We start from the raw sequence: 21,892 nt of genomic DNA, 5'->3' as shown, positions 1-21,892 counted from the left end.
ACATGTGCATCTTCTGTCCTGTTTAACAGCTTCGCCAAACACGACTGCAGACCGAACCAGTTGTACAATACATTAGAATAGCTTGGAAGAAAAAAAAAAAACAGGAATATATTAAAGTAATTTATTTGAAAAAGTGAAACTCATTTGTGGGGAGTCCAGAGTGCAGCCAGGGAACATTTGTGGCCCCGGGAATTATTCTGTCACCAAACATACGTCAACAGTTGGACAAGTTTTGTCAGCCATCACAGAAAGTTAATAGAGATGGACACATTTTTTTTAGGTTAAGATTGTTACTGATAAAATTATTATGCTTAATTTAATACCCACATTTTTTAAATTCATTTTTAATTACATAACAGACTTGGTTGCATAAGCCTGCCAAAATTACAGCAAGTATTTTTACTATGACACTGACATCCCATTTTTATTGATGAGCATGGACTAAAGTGTGTTTCATCATTATATCGCATATTTGGTGACTTTTGAACAAGTAAAAAAAAATTTAATCACAAAATAATTTGTTTTTCACTTTGGTGATGCCGGCCACCATTACTCATGCTCCCCTCTGTAAATCCAAACTCCCGAATGTGCTTTGCTTCACATTCATATCAGGACTGTTGTTCTTTTACTTGTTGCTTGGGCACCTTTTTCTACTTTACAGTATTTTTTTAAATAGACATGTCAGCTTACGTAAATTCTGCAAATCATGCTAGAGGTTGGGGCTCCTTTTTCATAAGTTACTGTATCAGTGCAACAAGCCACGGAAGCGATTAGCATTTATGTCTGCTGAGGTATTAAGAAAGCACGTTACTTTAATAGCAGCTGTCAAGTTTGTGACTCTAATCTTCCTTTGAAAGAAGAGGTCAGTTTAGTTTGTGGAAACCAAAGTCATTAACTCGGTACCATTCATATTGTTTGGCTGTGCAAGCAGGTCTCTGTTGGGAGAAAAAAACACGTCCATAAAGCTTTGAAGCATAGGGAAGCATGAAATAAGTTCATTTTGGTCAAAAACCCATTTTCTGAAACACTTCTTCCTTCCACTAAACCTTTTATTGATACGCTTGGATACTGCATTTTAAATAAGTACCTTCTTCATCAATTATCTTTGATAAAGCAACATTAAATATATATATATATATATATATATATATATATATCCCCCCCACACACCCCCAGATTTCTGTAGTTGTACATAGATAATTAATTTCTATGAGTTTCACTTTTTGGACTGGATTATTTTAAACGATAGACTTGTTAGTGGTTTTCTGATTTACAGAATGCAGCTGTAGATTGATTGTGACCTTTTCCTTTTGATAATATATGCAGCACAAATCAGCATAGATATCTGCATTTCTTACAGTCTCTGTGAAGTCCAGAGCCTTCATCACACACAAACTTAGCGCATCTGTTTAAACAGATATTTATCTAAGTTTTGGTCTATTTTTTTGGCCCTTTTCAGCTTCACTTTGCAAGATGATACTGCATGATAAGTTACAAAAGATTTGCGTGTAAAACGACACACAAAACATTTTTAAACTGCGCTGCAGAGTAAATAACTGTATTGTCCCGTTATTACACCACTCTTACATGGTATTTTCTATCATTTATTTTTACACATAAGCGATCCCAGTTCTCTGTCAGCAGGGGGCGATAAGAGATACAGGATTTATTTTGAACTCAAAGTCAAAGCATCAATCTTTGATGCAGCATAACAGACACCACACTTTAATCATTTCATGATACCAGAGTAATAAAAGAGGATACTGAAATACAAACATGACATGATGGAAGAGAACATTTATAATTTCTAAATAGATTAAACCACTGACCAAGCCGAAATGAGCCAACTCCGTCTCCCCGGACCACAAAGTAAATGTCAGGAAGATCCAGTCAAAATCCCAGTAGGGATTTCTTTGCAGGCATTAAGAGAATACATTTCTAGAAGAAATGAAATGTAATAAAATTTGTTCCAAAAGTAGGTTGGAGCATGAGGGTTTCACTGGCATTTTGAAAGTGAAGTATTATTATTCTTTTTCTTTAGAGATTTCATTATATATATATATATATATATATATATATATATATATATATATATATATATATATATATATATTTATTTAAAAATACACACGAATAAACCAGAGACTCAAGTTCAGGGTTGAAAAGGGATTATAATTATAGCCACAAAATAACGCAGAGACGGAATTTCGGCCTGGATAAAATACAATTTTACAGTCTGAATTTGTAACCTTGTTTACTAGAGTGAGGAAAGCATCACAAAAGTAAAATTTCTCCGGAAGGCAAGTTCCTGAGGCTCGAACAGAAACATGCTTAAACTCTGGTTAAAATTCACACCTCTGACACTGGAAAGTCTGTACGGAACAATTTGATTTCAAACGCTCGTCGGTTAAATAGATTTTAGGACAAAACCACTTAACATGTCGCAAACTGGAACCACATCTTTGGTTACAAATAAAGCATCAACCCACCAAGAAGGAAAGTACAGTGTCTATAGAAAAGTTTTCACCTCCCTTGGATTATTACTTCTTTTTTTTTGTCATGTTTTATTTATTCACAGAGTTCTTTTTTTGTTTTTTTTTTTATATTTAAATGAGACACTGATCAGCAGACGTTTATGTCAAGGTGAAAATAAATTCTATAAATTATTGAAAAGTTGAATAACAGCAAAGAACTTTTTCTTTATGTGATTAAATTTGGATGCATAATCAAACATTTATGGCCAATGACAGCAGAAAAAAAAAATCTAAATATGTCACTATATGTGCTACATATGGGGCCACAGGCAAGAATTAATTTAGTAACTCTTAATTTAACCTACTAGTCAGTATAAACAATCTTTTGCATGGTTTTGTAGTAGAGTGCTTTGAAAAAACATTCTTTCCTTACACATTTCTTCTTATTTGAACATTGCAGATCGTCAAATAAATTTTAATACTGGAGAAAAATTTCCAGACTAAAGTGAAAAAAAAAAAAAAAAAAAAAAAAACAGCTTTCAAGTAATGATTTATTTTGTGAAGGGAAAAAGCTATCCTGAAGAATCACTTAAATAGAACCTATTTAGTGACAAGTAGGTTAAATGATTTTTACAAAGCAATGCATCATGCCCCAATGTAAAGATCCTTAGAAACAGAAGAGAAACAAAGACATTGACATCTACCTGTCTGGAAAGGGTTACAAACTAACTTTGTAGAACTCCACTGAACTCCAGAGAGTGTTTATGCCAAAATCACTCCAAGACCTCAACGTCAGCATCTCATCCAGGACATTACAGAAGAAACTTTACCGTCTAAAGCATGGCAGATGCTTAAGATCAGTGTTCATGGTTCAACAATAAAGAGCAGTCCTGAACAAAAATAACATTTTGGAGAAGTAATGTCAAAGTCTGGACCTAAATTAAATTGAGATGCTGTGCCATGGCGGTAAGCAGGTAGGTAGTTTGTTCATGCTTTTTGAAATTCTAAAATGCATATGAAATAAACGGATTATGCAAAAAAATAAAATAAAATAAAATAAAATAAATCCCAAAGTATGTATATATAAAAAAAGAGTGATTTCCAGTTAACATAACCATTTGATGGTAGTTTCTGCCACCAAGTCTCAACCAGTTATGGCATTTTCTTCTTCATGATGATTTGGATGCAAGGCTTGCTCCCTTAATAAATCTAATAATTAGTTGAAAACTGCATCTCGTATTTACTAAACCTACCCTTGTCTGTTGATCTAAAACATTTGAATGTGTGAGAAAAAATATTTTTTCTGTCCTATTTATAAACATACTGTTATCGTTCCTTTAAAATCTTAATCATTTAAAGGTCCTATTTACTCAAGGTCTACTATTTTAAAAAGAGCATAGCAGATTTAAAACTTATCTCGTTCTTGTCAACACCAAACAACAAGAAAATAATGTTTGAGATGTATTAAGTGTGAGAAAAAAAAATTGCTCTTCGGGGATCCTACAGAGTTGGAGAACATTTGCAGCAGCTTAGTTTGCTTATGCCTCAGGCTGGCTCTGGATGTAAGCCCAAGTAACATGGCAAATTATAGGTAAAAATACAGAATTTCATGGTAACATTTTTGCTAAAATAAATGGACCAGTTAGAGACTGGGATGACTTCCAAGGCACTGAATTAAATCTTCACAGGAGGATCAAGCGAAGATGCTCGTCTTCAGTAAACTCAAACAAAACTATCAAGTGTTGCTGCAGTTGAATTTCTGCAGGAATGTCCTTAAAAGCAACACAATGTGGAGAAGTCAGTGACTCATAGCAGCTTGGCAGGAAAAACAATCAGAGGTATCAACAAGCCCCAAAAAAATGCCTTTGATCAAATGAAAGTGATGTGGAAAGTTTTTGCTAAAACTCAACACAAAAAAAAATTTGTTTTCACCTTGATTTTAAAATGACTCCGCTTGTTGATCAGTGCCGGGAACAGATTCGAATTACATTGCGACAAAACGCTTCAAAATAAAACATGAAAAACTTTGTGCAGAGTGAATATTTTTTTTGTTTGTTTTGTTTTTGTGTGTTTTCTTGTAGGCGTTGCGTCGTGTCGGTACAGATACGCGTGTTAACCGCTGAGCTGTGACTTGCTGAGGTTAGAGAAGCAACAACAAAAGCTTTCAAAAATAATATCAGGCTGGAGATTCGCAGGCCAAACATGACAAGCTACACAACCTCCTTCAGGAATATGGATCTAGTAGTACAGAAATAAACATAACAGGGCTATTAAAGATAATATATATATGTATATATATATATATTACAAAACAATACAACAATATAAATCCCTGTAAAAAGCAATAAATGTTCACATTAGATGTTGCAACACATTAAAAAAAAAGAAAAAAAAAAGTCATAAGTACATTTTACAGGACAGCAGTGAGATTTTGGGACATTAATGTAGAAGCAGCTGAAAGTCTGTTCACGTGATAAAAAGAGGGGTGGAGCCTGAAAACTGTAACCAAAAAAAAAATAATACATGCTGGACTATGAAACGGTGTGATGAAGTGGTTTAAGACTTTACTTTAGGTGGATCGCCTCAACTCATCCTGGTCTTCATGCTTCAGGTTTTGTCTCGATGCGGTCCGAAACCTCCCCCCAATCCCCCGCACCCCGAGGTTTTGTTCCACTCGCTGGGTGTAGGCAGTAACACTGATAGTTTAGTGCAAAGTGGACAGAGCTGCTTTTTCCTCATGTCAACTTAAACAGGTGCAAACGCTCAGCAGGAGAACATTAAAGACAAGAAATAAAGGACCGAAGAAAAAAAAACATAAATATCAAAAAACCTTTTTATCAGTATAAAAAGTAATAAGGTTATTCGTTTAATCAATAGTCTGGCAAAAAGGCCTCAGAAAAGTTCTTGGATTGGTGGTTTTTTTTTTTCCTGTTTGTTTTTTTACAAATTAAGTGCCTGCAGGAATGTCCTCAGACGAGCGACTCCATGCTCTCCGCAGGGTCCGACTCGTCCGCAATCACCACCACCCCGTTAGTGTCCGTGTGAGTGGGACTCAGGCTGCACTCTCTGTTGCTGACCAGGCTCAGCATGGCTTTGTAAAGGTACTGGTACTGCTCCTGTGCAAACAAACAGAAATATGAAAAAGTTAACAAGACGCGGTCCGTGTCCAGAACAGTCAACGTGTCCAGGGTTTGATTTAAACTGGACTTTTACTCTGAAAAGCGTCTCTCTCCTAAGTAACACTGTCTGACCGTGAAGACACGGAGGTCAGGCCCCCAATCAGTCGCCACAGCCTACAGTAACCTCAATTTTTGCTCTCCTAGCTCCGTGATCTCCAGGGTGAGAAGCCTCACTTCTTGATTGATTCTCATGTTCAGGATCAGCAGACGGTTTTTCTGAGACCTTTGGACCGGCCTCCTGCTCCGATCACCAGGTGGTCTGCACAAACAAGACTAATCGAACTGGTTTCGCTCCGCTGGCAAATAACGTCTGTTTAAGAATAACCCACCGTGGCTGCAGCCGCACACGCAAGACGTTAGCAGAAATCATAAGCAGCACAAAAATCAGACAAGGCACAAAGTAGCGCATGATTGTCAAGTCAATGCAAAAATAAATCTCATAAAAATAAAAAAAAATCATAAAAATAAACTTTCATTTTTGTACATTCTTCATTTTGTAGATGAATGTTTAGCTCTAATTACTGTGCCAGGTGTTCTGGGTGTTTGTTACATCCAGACACAGACATTTTCCACATTCTTTTTCTGCAGAACAGTTCAAACTGAGTGGATGAAGAGAGTCTATAAATACCGGTTTTCAAGTCATGCCAGAGATTCCTAATTGAATTTAGGTCGGGACAGTGGCTGGGCCATTCTAACACATGAACATGCTGTGATCTGAACCATCCCCTCTGTGGCTCTGACTCGATGTTTGGAGTCGGTGTCCTCTTTTGTAGACCGAGAGATGTTCTTTCTGGATTTCTTGCCCTGCATTTGTCATCTTTTTTTCCCATGTCCCCTGAAGGAAAGCCTCCCATGGCATGATGCTGCCATGGCAGTGTTTCACAGAGATGGGTAGTGTGCAGCGCCACCCTTCCTGACCTGTGGGAACTTCAAACTGAACGTCATCATTATAGCGATTGCTTTTGTCCTGGTACTTCTTATTTTTTTTTATAAAGGTTATGTTGAGTTGAGCATGAGCTTCTCACACCTGAACTGTGGATCTCTGCAGAAAGTTTCCATGTGAACAACCCTCATATTTCATTTTCAAAAGATGGATTTAACGGTGACCTGTGAGATGCTGGGAACCGCTTGGGATGTTGTTTTAAAAAAAACAACAAAAAAACAACATAATTCTGTTTTAAACCTCTCCACAACTTTATCAGCTGCCTTCCTCAGTTTTCATGATGCTGTTTGTTCACCAACAAACCTCTGAGGCCTTCACAGAGCAGCTGTGTTTATGTGAGATTAGATCACATACAGGTGGACAATTTAGTCAGCAAACATCCGTCCACGGCTGGAATAACTGGATGTTATCTCCGTTTATTACAGTAATAAGGGCTGAATATGAAATATGAAAACAACACATCATTTTCCTCCCACTTGCCTTTCTAGCTGGTCTGTCGCTGATAATCTCAGCACAGAACAAAGTAAGAAAAATTCAGACGGTAGTTTTTAACCCCCACAAGATGTTGTATCTAAAAGAAATTAGCTTTAATATTCATGTGTGTAGAAACTACTGGCCAATTTACAAATGCTTTAGTGTTAGGTTACAGTGGCCCAGAAAAGACAAATGTTAAACATAGCTTGGTAATAGTTACTTTATAGCTTGTAAAATGCAGCATCTGCTTATATTTGTCACAGTGGGGCTTTAAGTCTTTATCAGACCACATGAAATGGTTATTTGGCCACTTGGGGGCAGCAGAACAGGCCTGAACAAGCCCAACAGCTTCACGAACGACTGTGTCCAGAAACAATCCCCCTACACGGTCAGTAAGAGAGGAAACAACAGAAGGTTTCCGTTTGTCAAACTTACTATGTCAGTGAAGACCCCCGGCCTCATGAGATTGATCATCTTGGCCACCTGATAGATGTCGACGACGCCCTCGCTTTCCAGCTGCTGGGACAGCGTGGTGAGGGCGCAGAGCATGCCCGCTGACACGGCTCCACACCTGGAAGGAGACGTTCACCGTGAGATCGCGACAGCTGTCGAGTGTTCTTCAACAAGGTTACGCCGGGTGGCCCTCGCTTTAAACAGCGACGTCGGGTTTTAAATGTCATTTCAGGGCTCTGACCACTTTCTATTCGCGATCCCGTGTAAATGAGCGAAGGATGCCGTGTTATTTATTCCGTCACGACTTCTGAAAATAATTTAATGAGCTGCAGACAGACCTGGAGACATGTCCCATTAATGGCAGATGAGATGCTGCAGACACTGATGCATGTAGGAGGGACATCAGCTGGGAATCTACAAGAGTTTTAGGCTTTTTTTTTTTTTTCTTCTTCATTATGGGGCATTAAAATGATAAGTGCTGGTGTACGCTTAAGGACTTTAAAACCCATAGGTACGGAAAGCACTCAGTATTTACTGCATTGCCTTTAATCTTAATCCTACTTGTGCTAAACCCCCAGAAATTAAAAGAAGATAATTCGCTTCCCTCTAGTCCAAGATACAAACTTAAAACGGCAGGTAAGATCAATATCTTTATTAAAATTAAGCAGACTCTTTATTTCCCCGCACAAAACGCTTCCCCCTAAAAACGCCGTTGTTCCGAAAGTTTGGGAGGAAAAGGGAACGTACTCGTCATGCACAATGGTGGGGCCATCTCGAGTCATGGCTTCCTCCTTGATGACATTGATGAGCTCGAAGGTGCTGCTGAGAGGGGCGTCCGGGTTTGGCCATTTGGGGCACTGAAAGTGTCTCACCTCCAGAACATAATCATCCTGATGAGAACAGAAGACATTTCACACATTTCCTTCATGTCCAACAGAAATATTTTATCAGATGCATTATTATTTATTTATTTTGTATTTTTTTTTTTGCCAAATTTGGAACTTTAAATGCAACGCTGTACTATAAATGTACAGCAGATGTTTCTTCTTCAGTCAGATTTTAATACGGAACCTGCAGAAGGACAATGGATGTTTAAGATATACAAAAGGGTCAAAATACTTTTTTATGAATGAAAAATTGGATTAATAAAATTCCACTTTTCCAGAGATTTCCGGGCTGTGGGAACATCGACTCTACGATTTTAATTAAAGCTTCCACTCGCAGCGACTGAACAACTTCTCATTAGCGATTATCAGGGTTTAGCAGGTACCTGCGTGGCCTCCAAGATGAAGTCGTGGATGATGATTTGCTCCTCATTGGAGAGGCACAGTCTGTCCTTGCTGATGAGAGTTACGGTGAAGGCGATGCAGTTCATGGCCTCTTCTCGGCTCGGCCAGTAAACAAATTCATCCTCGGCCTGAGGGGAGAGCGGTGACGCGCGCGTTATTTAAATCCTCCCGCTAATTATTCATCAGCATTCCTTCTCCGCACAAACGCTTAAATGATTCTATTTTTCACGGCCGCTCACTCACTCACCAGCCCCTGGTTGTCAGGCAGCATGACGATAATCTGAGCATTGTGGTCCCAAATCATCCTCCAGAAGTCTGTGGTGGTGTGGGGCAAAGGATGCTGGGTAATAATGAACTCATTACTTCTGTAGTAGCCCTGAGTAGACAGAGGTGGAACGGTTAGCCTTTTGCTCAACCCATCATTTTCTCCAGCTGAAGCTTAATGGCTCAGGATACAGAAAAGCAACTCATTAATTGTCAACACTGTACCATTATGTAGGATGCATTAATGTAATCTGTTCCTTTCATGCCAGGAAGGGTGGTGAGTCCAACCCTTGCTCTTTCCGCTGTTGAGGCACAGAGAGGGAGGGGAAAAAAAAAAAAAAAACAAGCTTTAAATCCCAACCCAAGCGTCTTTTATATCACGCCCGCTGATAATGCACACATTCATTATCAGTCCTTGCTGTTGCCATAGCAACAAGTACCTCCTTTTTCTCCTGACGGGGCGCTGAGAATGCACAGAAAGATTAACTTATAGGATTATGGAAATGGATTCTAAATTTGGAGCAGGAATTGTCTTAATAATTCACAGGCTGATAAAGGAAATAAATGTGCATCACGGAGTGACGTGATTGGTTATTTGCTCAGCCTACGGGGTCCAGAGTGAGGATGCTGCGGTAAATACTCACAGGGAACAACCGAGGAGTTGCGGTTCTTCTCCTTGTTGCAGTCTTTGTGAGCGCTGAAGCACTCGACGAAGCGCGTGTTGCACTGACTCAGCAGCTGGGAGGAGAAAAAAAAGGAAAAAAAAAAATTATATCAGGTTTTGGCTCTGGAAGTCAAAGGAAGTCCAGCGCAAGCACGAGGAATGACACACGCACACACACACACGCACACACACAGCTCGAAAATTAATAGCGCCGCTTCTGTTTTAATGACAAGTGTGGAAACTGAGATATAAGTGACTTTATGTGAGCAATTATTTTCTTTCCTCTCCTGATGTTGAAAGAGCTGCAGCTTGATGAAACATTCATCAAACTTTGCGTAACGCAACAGAGGTGACAGACATGATTTTATGAAGCTAACATCAAAGTCACTTTCGGTCTGGCAGCAGGAAAGCCGTGGAGCGTGTTGCTATTAAGTTTGTGATCAGCGGACCACCTCAGATCCGGCTGATGGTGAGACAGCTCCGGCTGCTTCCACTCACCCTGAATTGCTTCTCCAGCCGTGTGCGGCCGGTCGAGTTAGGCGTCAGGATGCCGTTGACGTAGCCGTGCAGCTTCCAGGCCGGCACCTCCGTCTCTCTGCTGAGGATGGCCTCCATCAGCGCGTCGTGGATGAAAACATACTGCTCCTGGAAGGAAAGCAAGTTACTTAGTAGCAGGTTCTTTTTCTATTAATTTTAGGTTTCTAAATGTAAGTTTCCACGGTGTAGGTCAAAAGTAATATCTGCCTTGTTTGTTAGGTAACTTAATTTATCATCATATATTTTTATGGCACTTTTCGGTCTCGACTTGTAACAACCACTCGCGGACAAACCAAAGATATGACAAATTACCGCATGATTACTTCAGTGAACGATAAGGTAGCTGGTTGTTTTATGAGAATGTAGACTCAGGTGGGTTTCAGGTATTAAAATATGACAAGGTTTAAGAAACGTACAATTTCAGAACTGTGTAATTTAAAGTCAAATCTAGGGATGCCAGATGCCACTGACCAAAAATGTATTTGCTAAATTTGATATAAATCCTCATGGAATCAAGGTCAATGTTAAGATGCAATTAAACTGAAGAACCTTTTCAGGAGCCAGGATAGTATTGTGGGATAATATATATATTTTATTGCCTCTGCAGCAAATGTAGGTTGAAAATCTATCCACAAACAGGAAGTTAGAGCTTTTTTGGTGAACTGTGAACTAAAGGTGGATTTTTGTCGAGCGTGAAGGAGGCTGAAGTTAGTTCAATATTTCCAGCCTTTTGCTTCATCCAGTTTTATCCTCCTCTACAAGTCATATTTTCTGTTTACTTTAAATTGCATGACCAGAGTTCAGTTTTTTTTTTGTTTTGTTTTGTTTTGCCAAGACAACATCTAAAACCAGCCACCCATGCTGAATATCAGTGTTTTACAATCGAAAAAAAAAATCCACCAACCTAACGGAAAGCGTGGACTTTTGGTTTCAAGGGTCTCTGTAGATACAGAAATGCTCTTATTACAGCATTTTCAGGAGATTCTAACTAGTAAAGTTTGAACACATACTTTCTGTTTCTGGCCTAAGACACAAACTAGAGCAAGCACAACTACTCAGGATTGTTAATCATCAATTTTAGTTTGGATGGCTGCTGCATAAGCTGCTGTGTTGTTACAACAAGAGAGATCTTACAGGGTTTAACAATTACATTTCGGTGGATTGGTACAAACTGCCTGAAAATTAGAAGCGGTTTCAATGCAGTTTCAGAGTTTAGCAGCTATGAAAATCCAATAAATGATCACTTTAGATGACAAGTTGTAATCCAAATTCGGATCGGCACAGTTAATTTGAAATCAACTCGACCTGCACGCTTTCACCGAGTTTGGAGAGGCTTTTAACTGCTATGAAAACGACGCGACGGTGTTATTGCCGTTTTAGTTTTATGTCACTGATTTCTATCGCAGTCTAAACTCCAGAGACGTGCGTATCCCAGACCGCACGGCTAGCAGGACTGCGTTCTGGGGACGCACCTTTACCAAAGATTTTGAACAAAACCTTAACAGCTGAATGAGCACAAACAATATTGCGTTTTTAGAACCAATAAACATGTTGAGGTCCAGAAAGCTCTGTACACATCGACTAACTCCTAAAAACCCCCGAAAACTTCAATAGAAATCAGATTGAAGCAGATGTGAATTGGTGAGTACGCTAGACTCAAAGTTTCTGTCAGTTATTGGGCCTTTTTGCTCAAAGCATCAAAACAAACAAAACAAAAGCAAACACTAAACAAAAAACCACGAGCAAGAAGAAAAAAACAGGCAAGTTACCGTACAGCTACAGGATGTTATATAAAACACTTAAGCAGTTAGTTAAAAAGGCTATTAAAGGAAGTTAATGTTGAAGTTACTGGTCACTTGAACCTGTCATCCTCTCAGAGATATGCTGCAGCAACAGTGAAGAGCCAATATATATTTTACAGCTTTATTATTGACTGCTTCATTGTCATTTATAAGGGGTAATTGTACAGTTGGGGTGATAAAATATTTAAAAGGCTTCATATGAATCACGAGACAGTTGTGAAGACCTTTTAGACATTTTTTGGAGAGGAAAATGAAACAATACATATTTTTTAGACTTTAATGTAAGATTTCCATTTCTCTACACATAGAAGAAAAAAAATATTAAAAGAAAATTTCAGACTGATCAGTGTAAATCCATATTGTGGATTTACCGTGTGCTGTTTTCTTTTGTTTTTTTCTGCAATCTGTCTTCCATTTTGCTCAAGCTGTAAGAGTCCATGATTTGAGGAGTGCAGCGTTCAGCCCGAGAAGAGCCAGAGTGGGCCACCTCCGGTGTGATACGGCCATCGGTATTATGGAGAGAGAGTAAACGCTTGAACTCTGCAGTGCACTGAAAATTGCAGCGAGCGTGACCTTTACCTGAGCTCTGAGTATCAAACTGAATAAACTTCATAACTGCTCTCCCATCTTAAATCACAGCTGACCTTTAAAGGGGAAAAAATGCGGTTTTCCAGACTTCCCAGACAAGTCCGGCCACCTTACCTCGGTCTGGACAAGGTAGTTGCGTTGTGTGCGTATATGTTTGAGGAAATCCAGGACACTGGCTGTGCTTTTGTCCTTGATTTGTTGCAGCATGCTGTCGATGACGATGTACGTGCCCGTGCGCCCGACCCCTGCACTGGAGAGCAGAGCGCAAAGTGGTGTGAGTGGACGTTCAGTGGGAGAGATTAAAAAGCAAATCATCATTAAGTAGTCTGATTGCCCATCTGGATGGCTCGTTCAGCCCTGAAGCTCGGTGCTGAGGCTGTACCTGCAGTGCACCAGGACGGGACCCATGTCTGCAGTACGAGCCGCTGAGGAGCGGTTGATGAAAGTGAGGACAGGGAGGGTGTACTCCGGTACTCCCATGTCAGGCCACTGAGTGTAGTGATACTGGATCACGATGCGTTCATTAAGCTTCCCTTTCTGGTTCCCCTTCTGACCCTGAAGTACGGAAACAAGCGAGTTAAACAGCCTGAATGGAGCCAGAATAGTTTAATAATAATATTTCATTTTATTATTAACATATAGGAATAGTTTAATCTGCTTATTATGATAGCGCATTGTGGTGGTAAAGTTCATGCAATATGTGTCTGCTAATAATGCCCTCAGAGCTGTAATGCATGGATGAATAGACAACAGTTTGAACGGATGGACAGACAGATGAATGCATGGGAGGTCAAATGGATGAACAAATTAATAGAATGACGCATGAATGGATAGATGGAGGAATGGATTATCTCCGCAAAACTAAATGGTCAAAAAATAAATGAACCAAATCTGAACTAAAAGAAAAAGTTTAGGTAAAAAAAAAAAAAGAATCACTCCTGATGTATTGTGTCCCACCACTAGTCACATTTTCATGCACAGTGTTTCCTCTTCTTTTAAACAACTCGGCAAACAAAAACAGAACAAAGCACCTCCTTGGCTGAAGTAAGACAGGGAGAGATGTATAAATAGCACTTCAACCAATAAGCCAACAAAAGCTTCAGAAATAATTAGATAAATCCTTCCTTCTGTATTTATCTGCACACTCTGAGGCTGAGGGATAGACGAGCAGCGATAAATCATACAGAAATGGAAAAGAGAGACGCAAAGCAGTCATCAGCTAAAAGAAACCAGGAGAGGGCAGGTGGGGCGGGGAGCACAGAGAACGAATTTAAAAAGTTGCCTATACATTTATAAAATAATAAATTAAAAAAGGAATACGTTTTAAAAAAGTAAAATCTGCAGAATTCAATGAACAATTAAAAAAATAATTAAAAATGCAGAAAAGCAATTTAATAAATAAATTCAATAGAATAGTATAGATACTAAAAGTTAATTGCAGCAATAAAAGAGGAAATACTGCCATTTCTTATGAATTGAATAACAGATAACCTTTGCATTCAGACATTTACGCATCTCTATCAGTCTTCTAAGGAAAAAAAAAAAGAACACTTAAATCTTTAGCGACAGAAAGGTTACATGTTCTGCACTGAGTTACCTTTTTAACTTTCGTATTCCTTATGAGAAACCGGCGCAGAGTATAGCAGGCGTGCACTTTGGTGCTCTTCAGCGTCACCACGATGTTTCCGTACTGCTCGCTGCTCTCCGTTGGCCAGTACTGGTCGCATTTCCTCTGGAAACAAAAAAAAAAACAAAACACAAGAGCCAAACAGCAGCGTGAGCGACGCACGTCTGAGAGCCAGGACGTCTCTCTGGCGTGGGAGCGAATGGGGTGTTGACCTTACCCTCCCTTTTTCCACCAGGTTGGTGATCATGACAATGATTCCTGTGTTCTGCTCCCACACCATCCTCCAGAAGTCCTCGAACGTCGACTTGAGAGGACCCTGAGCAGCGATATAAGCTCTGGGACGGTTGTAGCCCTGAAATGGGATTATTTGCTGATAAGATGCAATCCTTATAATACATTATTCCCACGAACTAGAAGAAATATGTGGCCGATTTGATATCAGAAATACAAGCCGGATACAATTTTGCGGCTCTGACACCTTGCTTGATATCCTAAATAAAACTGCCACATGGTGTTCGGCAGTGGGAATGATTCTTTCACAGCTCATGCTCTGATAACCAAACTGAAACCTGCATTAATATAAAAAAAATATATATAAAAAAATCTAAAGTAGCCATGAGTGAAATGAAAAAAAAAAAAAAAAAAAAAAAAATCAAACTCACATCCACATAGTTGGCGTTGATGTAATCCGAATGTTTGGCATCTTTTCCTGCCAAAGCTCGCAATTTCACCCTGCTGTGGTCATCTGAAGAAAGTAAGGAGGAGGCATGGACGTTTTTATTTTTTATTAGGAAGAGGATGAAAACCTGGTATAAAAACATTATTGAATCCCACAGCGGCAGACGTTCTAATCAGATTTCACAGCCGACTCACAGGCTACAATGTTGATGTATCTGTTTTTGTGCTTGTTGTCAGGATGATTGGAATGTTCTGCGGTGATTTTTAAGTCGACTGTGGAGCGCTGGACCTCCTGGGGAGAGGAAAAAAATAGACAGAAATGGATTTTATTAAGCAAGAAAGGAAGAGCTAATAGTATTAGCTTGCTAGGCTTCCAATAAACTGCAAAGACTGCCTGGTAAGAACAGGGATTGTTGGGATACTGTTCTTGTTCTTTTGAAAGACGACATTATGCCCCCAAATGCTTTGCATACATAAATGAGATTCCAGGAGTTCAGTGCCTTCATGGTCAAAGACGCTTCAGCAGAGCAAGAGTTCCTTATTTTCCCCCCTACTACACCGTGGTGTGATCAGCCACCCACAAAATACAGTCACTTCCAAACAGGGCTCCATCCCGGTGCATTTAGAAACCATGCACACCAGCCTCACACCGCCTGACCCCAATTAGAGGGAATACTCTGGGGGCGACGCTTTTGCCTTCTTTCTTAACCTAGTTACACAGAAAAAAAAAGTGCTCCCATCCAGAGAACCAGCAGAAAGAGCCTTCTCTAATTAACCTCCATCCCTCTGATCGCTCTCTCCATCTTTCTCCAGACCATCTGGTCAAATTTTGTGACTCCACATACAAACACAGGAATCCAGCGATTTCTAGCTGTTGTTCACATGCAACCTGGTTTGCAGAGCTTGAAAAAATAAAATAAAATCACAAACACAATCTGCACTCAGCAGTTTGTCAGACAAAAACTCAAACCAGTGTAGCCAATTGTCAGCTAACAAGAAAACCGAGTCCATTTGTGTGTGTTTTAGTCTCACTATTAAAGCAGCTGGGAAATGGAAGGATGGGTTAGAGAAGAAGGTGGGAACTCTGGAGGAGCTGCTGAGCTGGGAAGAGGACAACTTACTTGTCTTGCTCTCTATAAATATTGCTTTTATGGCAGAGAGGCAAGAAAGAAGAAAGCAAGTGTAAAAAGAAATGTCTTAAAATTACAGTGCAATCCTGGAAGAAAACCTAGTCAATAAAATATGTTGGAAGAGGGCAGAGGCTCAGTTTCCAGCTGGATGGCAACCATAAAATACAGTCAGAGCTACAATAAAAGGGTTTAGATAAAAACATTTATAAGGCTCACAAGAAAATTAGGTATAGCAGGATTTAAGGTTGAAATTTCATGAATCTAAAGCATCACAACTTTTACACGTGAACCTAATATGATAATCTCCATGACATAATTCACAACAGGTATTTGATCCATGAATCGGCCATTAGATTTCCTGGTTCAATCAGACCTCCTCATCATGCTGCTCATGTTTTAATATCCAGAGAAGATGAACTAATTAACAGTACCTCACCATTGTGAGGATTCAAACAGGATGTTCTCAGGCTGCAACAGAAATAAAGCAGGACTGGAAGAGTCACAGAACGGCACAGATGACCGTTTCGTCGTCAGCGGAAGATTAATGCCACTCAACTCTTGACATATTTAAGTGAAGTGAGAGGCACCAAAATGTTGCAACAGCCCATTCTAAACCATTTACATCACTGCGGTCGCTGTGCTAGATGACCTGCAAGGGTAGCCAATCACACCATTTGGCACAGGTGTCATCGCCTTGCATGGACCAGGGAGCATCTATGCTGTTCTCTGATAAAAATCGATTCACGTTGAGCAGAGACGATGGCCGCTGATGATGTTAGAGACGCTAAGGAAAACATTATGCAGCAGCCGGATAAAGATGAGGCTTTGGTGGTGGTTTTACAGTGTGAGTGTGATCTGGTGTGTTTTTGGACAATACAGAATTTGTGAATAAAAGCTGTGCTTGCATTGTAAAATCTCAATAAGATACATTGATTTCTTAGGCTGTAATGTGACAAATTGTGGACAAATCTAGGAGGCCTCATTTGGTATCTGTTAAGGCTCTATTTGCATCATTTGTAAATACGCTGCTGTATGAAATAAAGGTTAAAGTAAATAGCCATGGCAACAATGACGAAGTGTGGAAAATTTACCTCGAACTCCTCCGCAAAACCTTGCATGTTGCTTTTGTAAAGTTCCATGACGTGTTTAACAAACTGCTTGACAGGAATGGCGTCCATATCATCTGCAGGGGAGACGTGCAACACATTCAGACCGTTACATGTTTACTACAATCAGGAACAGATTTTTAGAAAATGGGCATCAATCTTTTAATTTACTCAAATATTGAAATTGATCAGCTATGTTAAACTACTCAGTAAGTGTTATTTTTTCTTAATGAGGAACCATCATTTCATTTGGCAGAATAACCCCACAAACACCTACGTCCGGTTTTGGGAGCATCTGTTTCATCTGAGCCAAATCAGCTCCAAATCACACATGAGGGATCTGCGATGAGGCCGGCCGGCGTTGCACAGAACAGCGCGGGGGGACTCAGCTGTCATGGCTGCTGAGTCGAGCCAATGTCTTAACTAACACACCCTCCCAGCTGAGGCCTGTGGGGCCCTCACGTGCTTCACTGGTCGCAGCGTTAAAAGGTGAGTTCTGATTTATTATTCTGGTCATTCATCAAAATGGCTCTGATGTAGAGAAACCGTTGAGACTTAAAGTCTGATCTCGGCATTTAAAACGTATCTCGTGGATCGTCACATTTATGGTTAAATTTGAAAATAAAATAAATGCACACAAACAGAGCAAAGAAATTCAGAGCTAAACCAAAGACTAATCAGTAGAACAAAGTAAATGCTGGCATAAGCTGTGCTCTAGCTCTGCTATCACTGCCCTGGAATGTCCCTGAGCTTTAAGAGACTGGGAAAGTAAAGTCTGATATCGACAAGCTGCCACCGCACCGCTGCACGGGATATTAAGTGCAAAGAAAAGCCAGTCACTCAACTTCTATTAAGCTCCGTAAAGAGTCACTTCACATGTAAATGAACAGAAACTCTGCAAACGAAGGTGTCAAGGTAATACATGAAGCCCTTTATAAACCGTTAATGAGACCGTGTAGAGGTCTGCCTTTATCAGCTTGATGGGGATTTTTAAAAAAATGTGAGTCAAGACTCCCATGGTACATCTTAAGTCCACGACACTCTCCATGGGTTAAAAGAGGAAAGGAAACATTAGATTTCATTCAGCTGATTTGAACACAGCTAACCCCCTTACTTATTTTTATCATGTATAGTTCCTTCTACCAGCTTATAAAAAATTACCATTAGTCATTTCACCAACAATTATTTTAATATTTTACATACTCTCAAAACTGGAGGTATTACAGCACATTACACTCATTCCTAATACAAAAATGGGGATTTCTAGATTCAAGGTTTCAAATAACTCATAGCATTTTCAGGCACATATAAATGGCTAATGTGATGTGTGTTCTTTTATTTGTTTGCGGTTTAGCATCAATGTGTTTTAGGTATTAAAAGCTCCCCGTACAAAAAAAACATTAAATAAAAGCATGCTTTAATCCCTCAGTCAAACCTTGAATAAGTGCAAGTTTTCAGAAAGTGGGTCAAAAACCTGAGTTAATTCTTATGAATTATGTAGACACAATTTGCTCACACTAATAGCTAGAAATAACCTCAGTTTTGAGCTCATCGTGTCATGACTACTTTTTTATTATATCATTTTCTCAAAATGATAGAAAAATGATCTCAAGTGTGATATTAAGTGATTCTATTTTCCCATCATCTCAAAATAGTGAGATCTCAGCGTTAAAGGGCATTTTAATTACATTACCATCTTGAGAGACTGTTGGCCTGAATGGAATGTAGCAAGTAATAGTTGCTGTTTTGCAATATGCCAATAATGACATATGTTTCATAATTCTAATATTATAGATATAATAAATCAGCATTTCAAGATCGAGTTTACTTTCACAACTGTTATATTATTTCAAGACAATTCAAGGTTGTCTTTTGTGATAATAGTTGTCAGGTTGGATTAGGTCAATAAAAAAGTTTGAAGTCTCAAACCTGTCTTCTAGCGGTTATCATTTTATCATGTTATTCTTTCTACTACATATATATTTCTCAAAATATCAAGTCAACTCATGAAAAAAAACCCCAGATGTAATCAAAAGTTATCACAGGAGAAACAGCTGCACTTAGACTGCAAACAGAAACGTTTTGTCTCAACGTAAAGCAGTTAATTTATAGAAAGTCAGATTTTGATGCTTTATACATATGTGTGTAAATATATTATTTTTCATACGTCTTCAGTGTTAGAAAATGCCAAAAGCAAATTCTGTGCCTTTCCATGCTTTTTTTTTTTTAAGTCTGCATAGAAACCTTAATGCACCTTGGTTTAATCCATTACTTGTATATTAGCATTCCTCTCATATACTTGCATCGGAAATATCTAAAAGAAAAAACTACAAAAAAAAAAAAAAAACTTGAATTACTTTACCATATTTTGAAGAGGGAAAAAAAAACATGTCTTACCTGGTATAGGGATGATTGGGATATTCTCATTGGCCACCACCCGTGGAGAGCTGCTCTCCTCCACATAGAAATGAGCCGTCTGGAAAAATCTCCTGCAGGGCCACAGAGAGATAAGACTCGTAACCACAGCAAAGTAAATCCACACCATCATCACAAATGATGCTTTAAAGTGTATTAGGAAGCTATCCTCAGATGTGCTCTGCCAACATTAGCATAGAAATGTTGAAGGCAGTGACAGGTGCTAATGAAAACCCAGGAGTAGCTGTGACATGGCTGATCGCACATAGCGCAGATGGGTTAAACTACGTACATTGAAGCCTCAAATATACATTTCACTCTTGACAATAATTAAATCAACGTCGAGGTTGTTGTGGAAAAAATATATATATATTACCAAGCACTGTTCACGTAAAATCACTCAATCAGGTTTATTTATGAATTGTACACAACTCAGAGGACAATCAATAATGAAGCAGTTCTGGATGGAAAAGCTCTGCCAGGAAGAGACAACACATGAGTTTTATACCACGGATAAAGAATTCAAAACAAAAGGGTGAGACAGTCTGGTTCTCATGCAGCTCTGGGAAACAACTTTCAACCTTGTACATGTGACCCAAATAGTTCTTTTGGTGAGAGCTCACAAGCATTTCATATAACATGATCAGCAGATGTTAACTTATAGTAGTTTTCCACCAGTAGGTGCATTATTTTAGAGTCCAATCACTATTTGTCAGACAAACAGCCTTCAAAACTTTTTTTTTTGCACAATTTTAAAAGAAAAATTTTAAACAATCCAAGGTTAAAAGTTTGCAAAATGAAAAACTGCCATAAGTCGTGATCTTTTAAGAAAGCCTACATTATTTAGCAGCTGATGTTTCAGCTCTCTGAAAGGGCAATTTTTAGGGTTAATATATTCAATATTCAAGGCAGCCTTCTCCACCATAGGAGACCAGAGGAAAAAAAAAAAATCTACAATTCTAACAAGACTGAAAACAGTGAAATAATTTAAGTCCTGCACACTGTGCAGACCCACAGTTTCATATAACATATAATGTATATCAATAAATTCACAAAAGTCCTAAGATTTTCTGCCAGTATTTCCCATAAATTAATCCTACCTGGACTTGGAGTAGAGGAGGGAGCAGATGCTTGTCATCGTTAAGAAAAGATGAAACAAAAAAAACAACAAAAAAAAAAGGCGTCCTGGTATTCAGATGATGAAAAAAGAGGAGGGGAAAGAGGAGAAACAAACGGGGGGGAGGAGAGTTTCCGCAGATTTGCGTCACTGCCTCCCCGTTTAATGGCTCCCTTGGAGTGCAGATGTGGTCCAGCTACCTAAGCAGCATTGTCAACATCTCCTGACTGACTGGCTCCCAGAGCTGCTGAGGAGTTGACTTAGACGGAGCAGGAACTGGGATTACACAGAGGCCCTCCGCACAGCAAAGGCATCAGCCGCGGCGAGGTGCTAACAAGGGCTGGGATTTGTTCTCGTTTCGACATATGTCAGAATCTTCTGCAGGCACCTCGAGCACCAGAAGCTTCCAGATGTGCATCCTAACCTTAGCAATTAATTCCACCGTGGATAGGTCTATAAGCTAAGACTCACTGAAGAAAGCTAAATTAAAAATAAGACAATGCTGTTACATGTCCCTAGTGTCTGTGCTGTGAAAAAGTGTTTCCCCTCACAGACTGCTTCTGGTTTTTGCTTTGACGCATTCATCATCAAACAAATTTTTATATGAGACAAAGACCTGATAAAATACATAAATTTTTTTTAAAATGATGGTTTCATTTATAATGGAGCAGAATGTTTTTCGGTTAAATCTGCTCTAAAATTCGGGTAAGGTAAAAGTCTTAAAGCTGGATTGCTGCTTTGGGACCCGGATGACTGGCCGTAATCGATGGAGCCAGGAATTCTGCTCTATGGCAGAAAATCCTGAAATCCTGAGGGAGGATGTCCAACTAAAACTAGGATTTTTCGCAAAGGGATTAATAAAGTATTTCTAATTCTGAAGCATCAGTTTGTGACTTTAAGCTCAAGTGCACTTGAGTTATAGCAGCAGGACAAATATCCAAAAGCACGCCAGCATGTCCACCTCGAAATTGCTTAAAAATTCCAAAAGAAAGGCAAATTGAAATAGGATTGGCCTAGTCCAAGTCCAGACTTAAATTTGATTGGGATGCTGGGCCCGTAAACAGTCTGTTCGGGTTGCAAAATGCTTAAAAGTGGTTGCATTGGAGCTCTTCTGGAAAATTTTCTTCACAGGGAAGTAAACAACTAATTACC

At 39.3% G+C, this 21,892-nt stretch overlaps 1 protein-coding gene across 1 annotated transcript in view; it reads right to left on the bottom strand.

The window, feature by feature from the left end:
* Nucleotides 1-2,151: 2,151 nt before the first annotated feature.
* ca16b (carbonic anhydrase XVI b) overlaps nt 2,152-21,892 on the bottom strand; it is a 157,510-nt gene continuing 137,769 nt past the window's right edge. Inside the window, exons 14-29 of the mRNA XM_081607086.1 lie at nt 19,606-19,697; nt 17,194-17,285; nt 15,168-15,264; nt 14,957-15,039; nt 14,512-14,646; nt 14,265-14,399; nt 13,050-13,222; nt 12,782-12,917; nt 10,239-10,385; nt 9,721-9,814; nt 9,302-9,378; nt 9,060-9,188; nt 8,794-8,940; nt 8,271-8,413; nt 7,506-7,641; nt 2,152-5,590 (exon numbers count right to left, since the gene is read on the bottom strand). Of these exons, the coding sequence (XP_081463212.1) occupies nt 5,444-5,590; nt 7,506-7,641; nt 8,271-8,413; nt 8,794-8,940; nt 9,060-9,188; nt 9,302-9,378; nt 9,721-9,814; nt 10,239-10,385; nt 12,782-12,917; nt 13,050-13,222; nt 14,265-14,399; nt 14,512-14,646; nt 14,957-15,039; nt 15,168-15,264; nt 17,194-17,285; nt 19,606-19,697 (1,963 nt within the window). The 3' untranslated portion in view covers nt 2,152-5,443. The remainder of the gene's footprint in view (nt 5,591-7,505; nt 7,642-8,270; nt 8,414-8,793; nt 8,941-9,059; nt 9,189-9,301; nt 9,379-9,720; nt 9,815-10,238; nt 10,386-12,781; nt 12,918-13,049; nt 13,223-14,264; nt 14,400-14,511; nt 14,647-14,956; nt 15,040-15,167; nt 15,265-17,193; nt 17,286-19,605; nt 19,698-21,892) is intronic.

Source organism: Poecilia reticulata, chromosome 5 (genome assembly GCF_904066995.2).
Source record: "Poecilia reticulata chromosome 5, P_reticulata-male-v2, whole genome shotgun sequence".
Taxonomy (NCBI): Eukaryota; Metazoa; Chordata; class Actinopteri; order Cyprinodontiformes; family Poeciliidae; genus Poecilia; species Poecilia reticulata.
Note: the sequence above shows the minus strand (reverse complement) of the source record. Positions and strands in the feature narration are given on the sequence as shown.